The 15704-nt window shown below is 34.1% G+C and overlaps 1 protein-coding gene across 6 annotated transcripts in view; it reads right to left on the reverse strand.

The window, feature by feature from the left end:
* Positions 1-15704, reverse strand: part of FER (FER tyrosine kinase) — a 179308-nt gene that overhangs the window by 93499 nt on the left and 70105 nt on the right. For all 6 annotated transcript variants that reach the window (XM_068927396.1, XM_068927398.1, XM_068927397.1 and 3 more), the window contains 3 exons: positions 10998-11090; positions 4354-4557; positions 646-768 (listed from right to left, as the gene is read on the reverse strand). In XM_068927396.1, the coding sequence (XP_068783497.1) occupies positions 646-768; positions 4354-4557; positions 10998-11090 (420 nt within the window). The remainder of the gene's footprint in view (positions 1-645; positions 769-4353; positions 4558-10997; positions 11091-15704) is intronic.

The raw sequence follows: 15704 nt of genomic DNA on the forward strand, positions 1-15704 counted from the left end.
TCCATGTCTATATCATTACCTTATACATGATACATAAAATAGGGATGAAACTCTAAGTAGTGATAATGCTTCCAAACTTTATGAGCATTTTACCACTTAAAGATTTCCTTTTCCCTTCAGCAAACTTCCTCATCACAACTTTAAGGACAATGAAGTAAGTTTCAGTGACTTAGTCAACAGTGGAGTCCAAATGAGAAACCCAAAAGCAGAGAAAAGAAAAAAAAAAAGTAGAAGGATGCCTTGGGAGATTCTGAATGCAATTCTTTTAGGATGGCAATTACGTATTATAAAAATTAGGATAGGGTGTTATTTTGAAGAAATAAACTGAGCAGAGTACAACAGGCTGAAAAAGTTCAGAAAAAGGACGGAGAGTCGCAAAACAATGAACAAGAACGAAAAATCTTCCAAGAATTTTCATGCTAAAAACACACCAAGAAAAACATACTCTTTAAAAACATACTCTTTTGTTCAGAAGCCAGCAACTGAGATAGTTCCAGTATTCAAATTATTGACCTAATAGCAAATACACATATTCAACAAACTACTTAGTATTTCCATCTAGTATCACAAGGAATTTATTTAAAATAATATTACAAACCCCAGAATACTTTCAGCTTAGTAGAATACTTGGAATGTATGCATTACCTTAACAACTGGATTCAGCAGAACAACACCCGATTTCTTTGTAATGACTTGCTTTGTTGTGTAATGATGGTCTATGAGCTGAGGAATAGTTGGAAACCCCGTTCCTTCAAAACGGTACTGATTCTGTGGGGAGGGAAAATGAAATTTTTTCTGTAAAATTCCAAAGAAGAAACTGCAAAAGAGCATTACCAAGCTTTCATCACGAATAACTAAACAAAGAAAAATTTGCTTTTACAGAATTAAATCTCTGTCTTAATCAAGTTACTAAGACTTCTACTGAATTAAATGGAATGGCGATCAGGAAGATAATATTTTGCAACATTATTGCTTCTCTCATTTAAGGCAACATAATGAAATAACTATTGATTTAAACTCTTAAAGATTAAAAAAAAAGCTCTTGCAATTCAAGAGGTGGGACAGTTTGAGATACTTAAACTGAAAGAGTGAAAACAAAATATTTTGAAATAGAAAAAAAACAACATTAACTTCCAAAGTACGTAAAACTAAAAATTACATAAAACAGCTAAAAAACAAACAACCAATATTCGAATAAACAAGAGGTAAGTAAACACTGTTTTACTCAGATCTTACTGCACTTAGAACATTTGAAAAAATTAACAAAACCCTGGCATGGATGCAAGGCCCATAACTGGCTTTTATAAGGAATAGATGCCAGAAAGTCTACAGCACTATCGACGCTGAAAATAAAGGCAGGTCATGCATACAACTTATGGAGAAGTGGAGCAAGATAAAATGCCTTTTTTTTCCCTTCTATGTTTTTTAGCAATTTATTTCATTTTAGATACCTAATTCAGCATCATAGCAACAAAACTGTGGGATCTCTTAGTATTTTCTTCAGAAGCATTTAACATTTTCTTATTAAAAATGTGCTTTCAGGTACTAATTAAAAAAAAAAAAAAAAAAAAGAATAGCTTCATTGCTCATCCCTGTCCTTACACTTGACGGGGGGGAAATGGTAAATAAGTGTTTATTTCATCCTCCTGAATCTCTTAAATTCTGCGCTGCAGTCTAGTGATTGGGAAACAGGATAAGCTGCCGTGCCTATTTAAATTCTCAATATGTACAATTACAGGACTGGAACTGCCCTAAGTCATCCAGCAGAACTGACAGCAGCCAGAAGAAATAAGACTGACCAAACAAACACAAAGTATAAATGGAGAGTCAGGTTCATTTACTCAGTTGGGCACTGAAAACCACTATCACTGGCATGCAGACTTTTTCCTTCTGACATCTTCAGTTTTTTTTTTTCCTTTTCTTTTTTAAATGTGTCATGCCAAATTTCTCTTCATTAGGACTAAAGGCATCAACTTCCTGGAACGTGTTATCTGTTTCGGTATAGGAAGCTTGGTCATATCACCTATTTTTATCTTCTTATTGGTTCTCTATTATAGAAGTGCTTTCACAGCCTAAATACCTTTTGTGGTTTATCTCCCTAACTTCATTCACTAGTTAAATACCGACTCAGATTTGCTTGCTGGTGATATTAGCCTACATTCTTTTCAAATAACCTGATCACTTAACAAACAATAGTTTGAAAATAGCATAGCCTCCAAGGGCAGCAGGGAAAAACAGATCAGCCTTGAATGACAGCAGTGAAATTCACCACTTTAGGCTGAAGGATGAACAGATTTATCATACAAATACTTTTACTGAGATTAGCACTTAAGAAATACCTGTAAAACTCTTGCAATTAAATACTTAGGCAATTAAAGGACCACTGTTAAAACAAGCATATGTCATACACTACTCTGCAGTCTTTAATTCAGAAGAAAATTTGCATCACTGGAGACGAAACTTGTCAGTGACGGAAGAGAGTAATTTCACCAGTCACAGAGGGCTGATTCCACACTGTTTATACCAGTGCAAAAAAGAAGTTCTCACACTTCACTCTCAGCAAACTTCCCTACCAAAAATTTCATGAATCCAGTCCCTCTTGCCATATGACCCCAAAATTCCCGCCACTTATTAACTGTTTTTCAGCGTTAACAAGCTTTTTTTATTCCTAAATGTACGAGCAGACAGATCTAGTGACCTGAGGATGTTTGGAGTGTCTAAGCTGTGCAATATTAAACAGTGTCAGTCTCACATTTCAAATAAAATTCCTATGAGAAAATAATGAAATTACAGGAATAAAGATTTTTACGGTTTTTCAATTTTTTCTTGGAAAGGGAGATACTAAAAAGCATCAAATCACAGATACAGGGTAATAATAATAAAAAACAACAACCACCACCAAAACACAACCCACCCTCTATTTTAACAGGCTTCAAAGTCCAGTCTGCATTTTTTTGAAACCCCACTGGAGTTTGACAGCTACAATGATTTACACAAAATGATTTCAGTCATATAAAGCACATTACATGCATTTAATTCTGCTGGGTCAGCATCACAGCACCAAGCATCCTACAAGGTTGTGTGTATATAGCTACGGGTAGTTTTATTGCTCTTATTTTCTCTTTGAGCATTCCGATACACCAAAATACGCTAAGGTCATAAAAATCAACATAAGATAAATGCTGACTTCATGTCAAAGTTAACGCCTAGAGGAAAATTCCAGGTGAAAATTAACAAAAACTGCAGCTGGACAAGTGTCCATAATCAGTGATCATACAGAAACCTTCCAACTTCACAGAAGCTGGAACAATATCACTGCCTCTCATTAAAAAGAAATACAGCTGCACACTAACAGTATGCTACGCTGCATCAGCTAGGGATTTAGACTGGGAAAATTCCCTCAGTGCAAACATAGTTAAGGTAGCAAATTTGTGCATTTGTCTGTATGGTTCGACTGAAGTTTAGTAGATTCTATTGCAACGCGCTGAAGTATGTTCTGTCAGCGTTACTGAATCAAAACGGAGAATGATTTGCTGGTGTATTGTACCTATATTGCCAGAGACAAGAGCTAGAGGCAATTCGAGCAACGTTATGCCTAGCAATGTCGTCTTTTGAATGAATTTGAAATTCTGCAAAGTATAAAGAAAAATACATACAAATAAAAACAAGGAATGCATTAAAAATAGAAAGAAATCCATTGGGTAAAAGTAAATACATATTAATGTACTATTTAAAATGACCAGTTTTCCCTAAGTTAAAGCTACAAGGGAATCAATTCTGGTCTTTACTTGGAAGCATAAATGCTATGTTATATCCACAAGCATTTATGTTCTGCTGAACAAAACAACGTCCACAAGGCTAAAAAAGAATACACGCATCTCAACAGCAGCAGGGACTTCAGTTCCCAACTATATAGAAAACATCACAGATTATTTTCTTCTAGATGAAAGTTTCAATTTTTCAGGAAGATTCAATGGAAATTAATTTACAGTCTGAATTAAAAGTAGCCTAATAAGCACCAACTGTGAAAATAGGTTTAAAAAAAAATAAACGTACATTCATAAATTAGCAATAATGAGTTCTGGTTTTCAAAACATTTACAGAAATATTTTGGCTTTTCAACAAAGGATAAAAGATGTAGAATAAAATCATACTTCGTACTTATCTTTCATTCCTAAAATGACCTTTTTCCTTGATTTCACATTGATTAAAATATATCCCAACAGATTTCACATTTCATATAAAGGCTAAAGCCAAATGTCATAGGAAATTATGTAGATCCTAAATTGTTTAGCTGAAATAATAAACTTCCTAACATTGAATTGAATATTTACTACTATATCAGAGACGTACATCAGCATATTGTATGATAAAGTGTCTCCGTTGTCCATCTGAAAACACAGAAAGGACATATTCACCAGGTTTCCCGTGGCTCTCTCGCACCAAGAAGTCTCCTTGCTGTTTTAATAGTTCCTGGGCTTCTATTCTTGGAATTGCACCATGATACCAGTCTTGCTCTGCCAATGGTTTCTCAGTGGTTGATATTACATCAAAGAACTTGGAAAAAATATTGAATAAAAATGTTACTATAATAGTACATTTTTAGAGTTTATCTTAACATTTAAACATGGTAACAATAATTGTGTATATATCCAATAACAAACAAAAATAAGGCTATTTACACTAAAGGCATACCGATCACCTTTTTTCCTATTACTTAAAAAATTAAGTCTGCATATATGTATACATCTACCAGAAGTTAATGGAAATATCCACAAAACCATATACCAATTTTTTTATTTTGCTCTCCTTTTTTTGTAAGCCAAATTGACCCAACTATCACCCTTTCTCACATATCCTGACATGCCATTAACCACAATTCAAAACAAAGCATTTATTTATCCACAGAGAAATTTGAGATATAAGAAATGGAGTTTTCAAAATTGTTTGCACTGGCTAAATTGTTTTCATAGAATTTAAAAATCCCATTCCAAACCAATTAACAATTCTAAGAGCCATTTTCTTCCTAGTCTGTACACTATAACAGAGCATAGGCACCTGGGCATACTGTGCTTATGAACTTTGATACAGTTCCACTGGTTATAAACGGACTCTTAACTTGTAACTTCATATATTTGACAAACTTGCACTGTTTAACAAAACACTTTGGAAAATGTTATATTTAGTTCAAGTGACCACTTCAGATTTATGTGCGTGGCTAGACTAAGAAGCCCTTATTCAGGCCATATGGGACTAATGATTCAAAATCATTAGTCCAAGTGCTGATACAGAAAACTGCCAGAGTGGTAAATCTCTGAACAAAACAATTCTGAGTGAACCTCAGCTACTGTTCCACCCAGATGAAACAAGGTTTTTCTTCTTCATATCATCAAGCCCTTTGGGATGGGCAAAGAGAATAAAAACATCCCGCTGGTGCCCACAAGAGAAAAATTGGCAGCGTGTAGCTCTGGGCAGGTTATCTGCACATTTAAGGTCCCCCCCTCTAAGGTGACCATCAGGCTAAGATGCTGTAGCTAACCAAAAACACTGGGAAGAGCTTGGAACTCGGAAAGCATAGGAGCAGACACAGATAGGGAGTCTACACAGGACTTTCCTGAGTTCCCAAATATCTGTAATTCTTGAGCACTTTCAGAGCAAGCTTTCTGATGTAAAAAAACGCCTTTGTTAAAAGGCTGTGGGTATCCTGCCTTTCTTTCTAAGTTATATCTTGGAAGGGCTAATTTAGTCTAGAATCCTAATGGAGAACTGGGGAGTATATTAAAGAGTCTGACAGAGACTCATAGCCTCCGATATCGACATCGGGATCTCTCGGATATTTTCAGGCATGAGATCCGAGAGCAGCGCCATAACCAGCTGACCCACCACTAGAAAGAGTGTGCTCCATGCAAATTCAGAGCTAAGTTGGAGTGTGTAAGAAATAGTAACAGCTTGCACAAATTGTGCACAGTCTGAGATTTTAGGAGCAAAGGATGTGCTCCAGGGTAATGTATTTAGGAGCATAGTGAAGCGCTCGTACTAGTGCAGTACTAGTACATAGTTCAGGATATTATTTGGCCAAGAGGGCAGTCCTGTTTTCAATGTCATAAACAGTTACATACTTCTCAGATTAGAGCTGTCTACTACTGCTAATTGACACAAAGTGGGTCCCCCCTCCTTCCAGGGGGGAATTTCCCCCCAGAAATTCCTAGAACAAAAAATAAGCTTTCCAAACGTTATAAAAGGTTATTTATTTGAACACTTATTGTTCAAAAAGTTTGACTGACCAGAAAACCCAGATCCATACCTACACAGACAAGAAATTTTGGGGGGGTTTAAACTAGCAAATCCTTTCCCGCATAAACACATATCTACTCTAAAGGAAACACTTCTAAGGATAAGACAATAGTACAATGTCAATAAATCAATTCAAAGGTTTAAAAAAAACCCAAAAAACAAAACAAAAAAATCTGACAACTGCAATAGTTCCTATAACATGGATATTATCCACTATGCTATCCATGCAACTCATTTTATACCTTACAAAAGAGAGAGCCTTCAGACAATAGCATCCGCTTATGTTCAAACTGGGTCAAGTCTGAATCACTGTTTAGGTTATCATGACCACAACCCAGAAAAGCCTCTATGACACAGAAATAGCTTAGGGAAAAATGAGGGAGCATATTATACTATATTTCTAACTATGGTGTTCTTTATGACTCTAACAACAAGATTCCCCTTTTCTCTCAAATTTGCTTAAATATTTATTTCTTTAAAAGAAAAATAATATTGAAATCTCTGCTGATTGTCTCCTACCTAATATTACCTTTTTTATCATTCACTATGGGTTAATCATAACTGACGTAGAAATTCCCTTATTTTCCTCTAATGAAACAATTAGTAATTAATCATTTATTTGTATGCCACTGAAACTGTAGAGTTCTATTTTGTTTTGGGTTTTTTTTTTTAAATGAATATGCTTTCCTATACCTACATACTTTCTGTATAATCACTCTGACTGGCTATTATAGAAAATATAGCTAGAAGCCCAGAAAGAACAGTATAAATGCAAGATTATAATCACTTTACTACTGATTTCAATTCAGTTTACCACTCCACTCCAGCATTTCCACTGCATTTTACAGTGAAATTTAAATGGCTTCAATATAAGAGAGGTTGGTCTTTAAAGAAGATAGAAGAAAAAAAGTCACGGACATAAAATTTAGTTTACAATTCTCCTTTGTTTTCTCAGCAAGTTTAAAGAACAGTAAGCTACTTAATAATATCGATAAAACACTGAAAGAACAAATTCACACTCTAGGCCTCAATGAAAAAAAGGGGCAGCAAAAGGAAAAAAAAATTGTTTATATTGAGCTTCCAGTCAAATTAGCAATTAACAAAAATCATACAGAAGGAAAGGAAATTTATTCATCCTGGAAATTTTCAAACTTTTTTCCTTTTCTTTTTTTCTTCAAGATTTCAATTTGTTCTCAAATTTTGCTGATGGCATATTTTTCCTTCTGAGGGGAGCAAAATGCCCTTATATCCTTCATCTTGCTCTTCATGTATACGTTACTGTCCTTTTTACTTACTCTGAATCTCCTTCCCTACCACAATATAACAATCTATTGAAATTGAAGTTTTTCTCCAGCAACATTAAATGGAATAGTGTCAAGTTGCTGCCCTTAGTCAAGTGAAAAATTGAGCAGTGTTGTATTACTTCTAACTTAAAAAAAAGTCAATGAGAAGAGAATATTCATGGGAATAATAGCTTAATAACTAATAGCTTACTTAATATTCTATTTTCACATATATTCCGAGTTCAGAGTTTGTGTACTTTCTTATTTTCCATCTTTAAACGAACAAAACGTTTTGCCAAGGCATTTTTTCCTCCCCATATAAGAGAGGTACATATACAGATTAGAAAGGAGACTAATACATTTATTGATGTTTTGAGATATTTGCCTGCAGAATACCTCTCAGCCCTGCCATTGGCCTTCGTGAAACCTGATAAAACTATTCCCATATGCTAATAGACCTTATGAAACCAAAACTACCTTCAAAGAAAATTATTACGAAAAAATTATGAGTAGTTCATGTGAAAACAAACTTACACAATTAAAAACGCGTAGACTTGTAAAAGCAATTGTACTGGAAACAAAGTTCTCATATTTAGAAAGAATATCACTGTGTACTAAGATCATTCTTGTTATAAAAAAAAATTAAATTATTTAAGATACAAAAAAAAAGATGAGTGCTGCTATCCCAGAAACTGTAGTAGATGGCTCTGACAACCTGAAATCTCTCACTAGCAAAAAAAATAGGCTAATTTTATCGGAAGCAGAAAAATTAGCATTCAAGATGCAATTCATTCAGATTTCATTCAGTTCACGAACAGCACAGTATCAGAGGTATGTGAACTTTGCTCCTGTTTTTTTGTTTTCTTTTTTCTCAGTTGATTACATTTATCACTCTTCCTACTACAGACAACTGGTTTGTATGTTGTCTGACAAAATCCATTAACTTTCGTGGATTACACTTCCATTGTCTTCTCCCAAATTCCTCTCTGCATTTTCTTCATAACTGTACCTTTTTCTTATTTTACCTTCTGCTTTCTGAGAGCCTATAAGTTAGTGATTATTACTTAAGTGATAACACATAAGTAACAAGTAACTTGATTTTTGCTAAACTCCTTGCTGCTTAAGTATAGAGTTTCTCCATTACTTTTTTCCAATGACAGTAAAAATTAGTTTTCTCTATTTACACACCATATTAATTAAAATGTTATCGCTAATTAATTATGGGACACTGCTTTTACAATAATACAACATTTAAGCCAAGATAGGGTTTCACATTAAAAGCTTCAATATGTTTAAAACGTATAGTATGAAACCAGGGAACTATCTAATATTTTCATGTAAACTACATTCTATAAAAGAATCAGTACTGGTCCTTTTTCTACCCTGCTTCTAGATTCTATTCTGCATGGCTCTGTTTAAAAGAATTAACAAATTGTTTTAGAAGTATTATTATTACTTTATAATGCACCTTCCATAATAGGTTTGAATAACCTATAGGTTTGAAGCACCAACTTACAAAGCTAGCAATCCATAGGGTTATGCAATTGCCAGCAGGAAAAACCTGAACAGCTAACCACTTTAAGAGCTAAGCACTAATTCATGAAATAAATTTTATCCATATATGCATGGCAGGCTTTTCTAATTGCTAAATCACAACACACACACACAGATTGGTATACACACTATGTATGTATTATGACTTTGAAGCTCATTTAAGTAACACAAGTAACGTAAACTACCTTTGTTACTTAGATTTGACTTTCTGCCTCAAAAGGTCCAATTCTTATCTCACTTCTCCAAAATATACTCCAAAGCTTCACTAATCCCTCCTACCACATTTATACCCAAGTTTACACAAACTTCAATGAAGTTACTACTGATATGGACTTGTATGAAAAATTTAATGGAGCACAGATTCTTTAGTTGAAATGAGTTTAAGCCAATAACAACATTAATACTGACTTCCCCTTATTTCATGCTGATTTTTTTATCCTGAGTCTATTGTTTAAATCTTGCTCTCCCACGTTTTCATCTGAAGTAGTTTTTGATAGATTTTTTTTTAAATCATAACAAATCATAACATACATCCAAACAAAGTTGAAGGCTATGTCTGACCTATACAAAAAAGGTCATAGCAACACACATTCCAATATGCTTTCATTATGAAAAAGGTTGCATTTTTACACCAATTAAAAGTTTTATAATACAAAGATAATGATAAATTTGAGATTTAATCTCTCTGTTCTAATATTTTAGCAGGGTTTTTCCTATAGCATTTAAGTATGCCAAGCAGCTTTCACAATTTTCATAAGAAAAGTGCTCCTGTCCTAATTTTATTTCATTACCATATTTATTATTCCACTGCTTTATCACTATATATTGTCCTCATATAGATATATATTTATATATATTTTATATATATATAATATATATATTTTATATAATACAGTGTGTGTGTGCGTGCGTGTGTGTTTGTAAGCAACTGTAATCTCTCCCACACATCTCAGATACTGTTTAGCTAGAATATATTGTACTGGGTCCTTGGTCATAATCTAGCAGTGACTGGTGCAATAGAAGCTCTAGTCTAGTCATTCTAAAATTTTCTCAAAAATGCTATTTTGAGCCAATATTTCAGGTTAAAAGACCATAAATCAAAAGACATTTTAAAAAATTCTCCTCAATCTGGGATATCTGTTTTGATGGGGGTGGGACAGTCACCTTTTCCACTTCAGGAAAACACAGACAAGTTTTCAGGGGGATGATATACAAATAAAATATGGTGAAATCCCTAAGTAGGTAAGCAAGTATTTTAACTAATCTTTCAAGCCAGTACTTGAAAGCAAACTAGTATATAGGAGTCATACAAAACAGGTTTTCTTCTTTTTGTCATTTTGTTTCATAAACTGTTTTTCATATTTGGGCAACAACAAACATTCTCCATCCTTTGGGGATGGAAGCTAGATGTATAGTACCTAATGACTTAAATAACACCAGTTCTTGAGGCAGTAAAAGTAATAATAAAAAGTGTTCATATGCTGGTGCCTCTGTAGTAAACAGGGAATATAATTATTGCAATGATGAGTAAAACGTGCCTGACCATCTGACCTACTACAGATATACATAATATGCAGCACTACTAGTAAATCTACCCCACAGGAAATGGTACCCTTAAAAGCATAGTAACGAATCTGGAAGAATATACTTTTTTTTTTAAATTGCAATAAATTAAAAGTTGTTCTGATGTACAACTATGCCACAATATGATGTCCACTGAAAATCAAAACAGTAGTTTTTAAAATATCATTTCAATCTAACTTTTTCTATGTAAACTGAAATCTGTGATATTTCAGGAAAAAAAATCTACTTAACCTGTAAAAATAAGAGAATATAGTACAACATGACATTGTCGATAATACTCACTGACGATGAGCCCAGCATGGATTTTGGAGATCTTATAATTCCAGCTATAGAGTGACGTATAGTGTCAAACCTTGAAACTTTGTCCTTCTTATCCTAGGAGGAAAAGTAATATCTCCAGTAAAACCAAGCAATACAGATCAATACAGATTTACCTCTGAGCACTGATAATTGAATTGTTAGAGGGTATGGAACGTAGACACATGGATTTTGTTTAAGATATGGAGGACTGATTCTCTACTGATTCAAACAAGTAAGCTTGTATCAGCATCGATGAGATTATGCTAAGGCATACGGACTGAAAAGCTGAAAAATTCTGCTCTTCCTCAAACATTTTTGCAATTATTTTAAATATCACTATTGTTAGCCATAGAAGAGAACTGAAATGCTTTTGTTGCCTAAAAGCAGAAGACCTATTTCTCAGCTGAACTGTAATACCTGGTTTTGAAAAGGTTATTGGTTTGAAATCATATAATAAAAATATATAATAAAGTACATACTTGCATTATCCTTACTTAATTTCTGTTTTCTGCTGTTATTAATTTGTTCTTCTCTACTAATACACTACTTGTAAATATTAATACCAATCAGTGCAACCGATAGGATCCACTTGTTTTCCGATATTACAGTAAATCATAGGGGCTGACATCACTCTCTGTGTTGAAATTCCGTAAGAACAGGGCTATTCAGTAAAACTGGAACACGAACCAGCGTTTAACCATCTCTAATTAAGCATAAGTCAAGGAAAAGTCCAACGTGCTTATAACTTGACTCAGTCCAAGGACCTTATATATTCCCTAATCTCTGACTTATTGTCCGCTGTCAAAATTCAGTATCAAAGAATCTTTTCAAAACCACAGAAATCTCTTTTTAACATTGAAAAGCTTACTTATTTCCTCATAATTTCACCCTGAAAACAGTCAAGGTATTCTGATGAATATTTTCAAAATATTTAATTGAGAGGCAGAGGGATGACACACTAAGATTCTCATTCTAATTAACTATACGTTAACTAAACTGTAAGAAATTGAAAACGGAGCCAGAATACATCTGTCTGGTAGTGTTTCAAAAAAAGATTGCTTCAAAGTTTTGAACATACTGTCTTGAGTGAAGAAACTGAACATTTGATAATGTAATAAATGCTGTTTCAGTTTACTACAAGAAGGGTGAATGAGCAACAAAATCTATTAAGCCTGCATACAGAATATAGCACTGTTTAAGAATGACTCCTGAATATAGTTTATAGTATGTAGGTTAAATATTATATAATTAAAACAGATTTACTTATTTAGCATCAAATTTCTATAATATTCCATAATTTGTATGCTATGACAGGAAAAAGGAACGTTTCATATTGAAATAGTCAAAAGGCTAATAGATAGTTTACTGGTCACTGAAATTAACACCCACTATGCGTCCACTTACCCATAACAACATTTTTATTCCTCAGAGTCAAGTAATATTGCTTGTTAGCTCATTTTCTGATAATAAAACACTTTGTCCTTAGCTCATTGGTAAGTTTATCTCAATTTTATTTTTTAGATATTGATGGATTAAATCAGCTACTTAAAAGAAAGATTAATAATGAGGGGATACTGTGCCAAATTTTGGCTGCATGCCTGTCAGGCTTGTAATGATCAATTCATTTCATAAATCTCTTCACAAGTGAGGCATGGGTTTTAGCTACGATTAAATGTCTATTTCTTCCATGAAAGGGAGGGAAAAAAAAGTCACCAAAATATGCATGAATTCCATTGTTTCCTCTAAACAAACTTAGAAGTTTTAATTTTATTTTGTACTAATAGCATGCTTATCTAATGATGATAAACTACAAGTAAGGTTCTACATTCATCGATTTGTCCGCACCTAAAAATCTTTTTAACAAGGTTTCCAATAGAGACCTGAGCTTTTTTTTGAAAGGGTAGTAAAAATACTGTTTCAGTGCAACAGAAGAAGAAAAAGGTAGAGGAACTCTGCTTAATGCACAGCTCATCTTACTACCACTGGACTCATGAACTGGACCTCACCACAGGACTTTGCTAAGGATCACAGAATGATGGTCTTATTGTCTCACTAAATAGAATGAGTATTAAAACACACATTTAAATCATAAACTAGCTCTGCTCAATATGCAATATATTCATAAACACTTTGCAGTATTTTCATAGCACATTCCCTTCAACATATTCAAAATACTCTGCATCTTACAGGAATGAAGCCTAACAATTTATTTCCACAGCAGGCAGTAACAATCATTACAACAAACACAACTGTAGCCTGTACTGAGTTTATTTACACTTTTTAAGCATTTTTACAGCATTTTCAAATATACTTGAAGTGCAGCACCAGTGGTCTCTTACCATATTTTATTGCCATTGCCCAGCTGCAGACCACTTCAGGAGGAACCGTTAGGTCTTGCAGGAAATCAGTTTTCACTGAGGTACTAAACAGTACATACATCAGGACTAAGAGATTTTTGTATGCATATTAGATATAAATTATTCCCTAAATTAATATAAGAATACAACCCAGAACAGCCCACCCACATTTTGTTATGTACACTGTCCTATTAGTTAAGTCAGGGTGTCTGCTTTAATCTGCTTCCCAAAGAAAAGGAAAATATGCACTAGTGCTATCTATCAGTTACCTCTCAGTCAAGTCCGTCAAAATTTGGTACATATCCTGAAAGGAGTATTAGGTTAGGATTTCTGAAGGAAGCCAACAGAGCAGACTTTGTGTCCCCCAAAAGAAAAGTTCATTATAATTCCATACAGTCCCCATCCCAATCAACATCAGCCACCTGACTGAGCAGCACAACCAGGCTGCCTAGGCCGTCAGCACAGAAGCTTCAAAAGCGAGCATTAACACACGCTACCATTAGAGCGGCAAACTGGTGAAGAAAACTGGAAAGGAGCTAAGTACAGGGATGCAGTACAGCCTGCAGTGTTGACAGAGGATAAAAATCTGTAGGAAACCAGAGGTAATTAATTCCAGTGTTCGTGAAGCAACTTTCATTATGATTGGCAATGCAGTTTTTCTTCCTAGAATACAGAATGCAGCTTCTAACATATATTAACTGATTCAGTTTCATTCTAGTTTAAATGAATTACTTTCAGAGGTATTAGCAAGATGGTAGCATGATTTGTCATTTACTTTATTTTACACTACACCAATTTCATTAAAAAGAAAACTAATCCTGGGCCTGTAATACTTTATGCAAAGTTTGAATTACTGGAGAATAAATTATAGCTTACCTTTACATAGTTAAGATACTAAGGAAAATATATACCATCATGAGAGAGCATTTTAAAACTATTTCACTGACTGTATTTAAAATGTACCTGTGGCATGAGAGCAAATTATGCAAGGAATTATGAAAAGTGCACTGATTGATATTTCACTTTTAGCACTAGCCATACTTCTAATCACCCTCCAGAGTGATTAAAATGAGAATTAAAATGAGCGTCCATGAGACCTGGGATTGTTATTTAGATTAGGCCACAACTTTTCTATGCACTGGATAGATATAACTGGCAAAATGCAAGGCATTGTTGCTTTTATTTCCAAACGACAGAGAAGAGGTTTATTAACATAAATTACTAATTTATTGAAGAAGGGATTGATAGCAACTACTGTAACCATCAGATCAGAGTGCTCTGTCATATTTTCTGAAGCAACCAATTACAGAAGCAAGAGTATTACCATTCCACCACTGAGAACCAAGGAATGCTGAAATGCTATTCCCAATTGTGTACATCTCAGCTACTCGTCTCATTTTGGTTTTCTTTTTTCTTCTTAAATACTCTGAAGAATTATCTCAGCAATTTTAAAGAGATGACATACTATAAGCCAATCACTTCAGCACTCTTGCTTTCTTTTTTTCCTGTTCTGAATAGAGGCAGAGAGAAAAATAAAGCATAAACAAACCACAAAGTCGTCCAGGACTCAGGACATCTGAAAAATGCAAGTAAAGCACTCCCTATTTTGCTTGAGGATTGCCTATTAATTTTGCTGAAGTGCATCTTTGTATGTGACATACAGAAAACTGAGCTTCTGTATTTTGTCTGTTCACTTTTGAGAGTTTTGTGCAACATAAAGTACTCTCCATTTTGAAACACTTTCCACCAGAATTTAGCTTCTGTGGTCATCCACTATAACTGCGAGGGTCCTGTTGACAAAAATCTCCCTTTTGGCAGATATATAGTCGTTTTGCTGGGCAAAAACACAGTTCTCCAGATATTGGAGTACATGAAAAAAAATAGAGTACACCCAGAAATGTAACACAATCAAAATGACAGACCATAAGAATCACACTTGCAATAGTATTTGGAATGAACTTGAGCAAGACAAAGCAACTGTGCAAAAGATTTTGCTCAAATTACTCTTTAGCTGTATGAATCCAGAGGAAAGGCTGTATATTAAAATAAACAAACAAAAAAAATCCTCGGTGTTCTTTAGAAAAAGAAGGAAGTAAGAAGCTGGAGAGAGATCTAAGACAAAGATCAAACAGAATCAAAGCTTTTGAGGGTCAGGCAAACAGTAGCATTTTCTGTAGTAATCAAAAGCTAGAAGATTAGCAACAAGAGGAACAACTCACTGCAGCGTATGTTCAATTCTGCTTAAAAAAAAAAGAAAAAGAAAAAAAGAAATACAAACAGCCAGGCATGCACATATAGATAGGCCAATACTTTAATATTACTCTATTCAAAG

Source organism: Struthio camelus, chromosome Z, assembly GCF_040807025.1.
Source record: "Struthio camelus isolate bStrCam1 chromosome Z, bStrCam1.hap1, whole genome shotgun sequence".
NCBI lineage: Eukaryota > Metazoa > Chordata > Aves > Struthioniformes > Struthionidae > Struthio > Struthio camelus.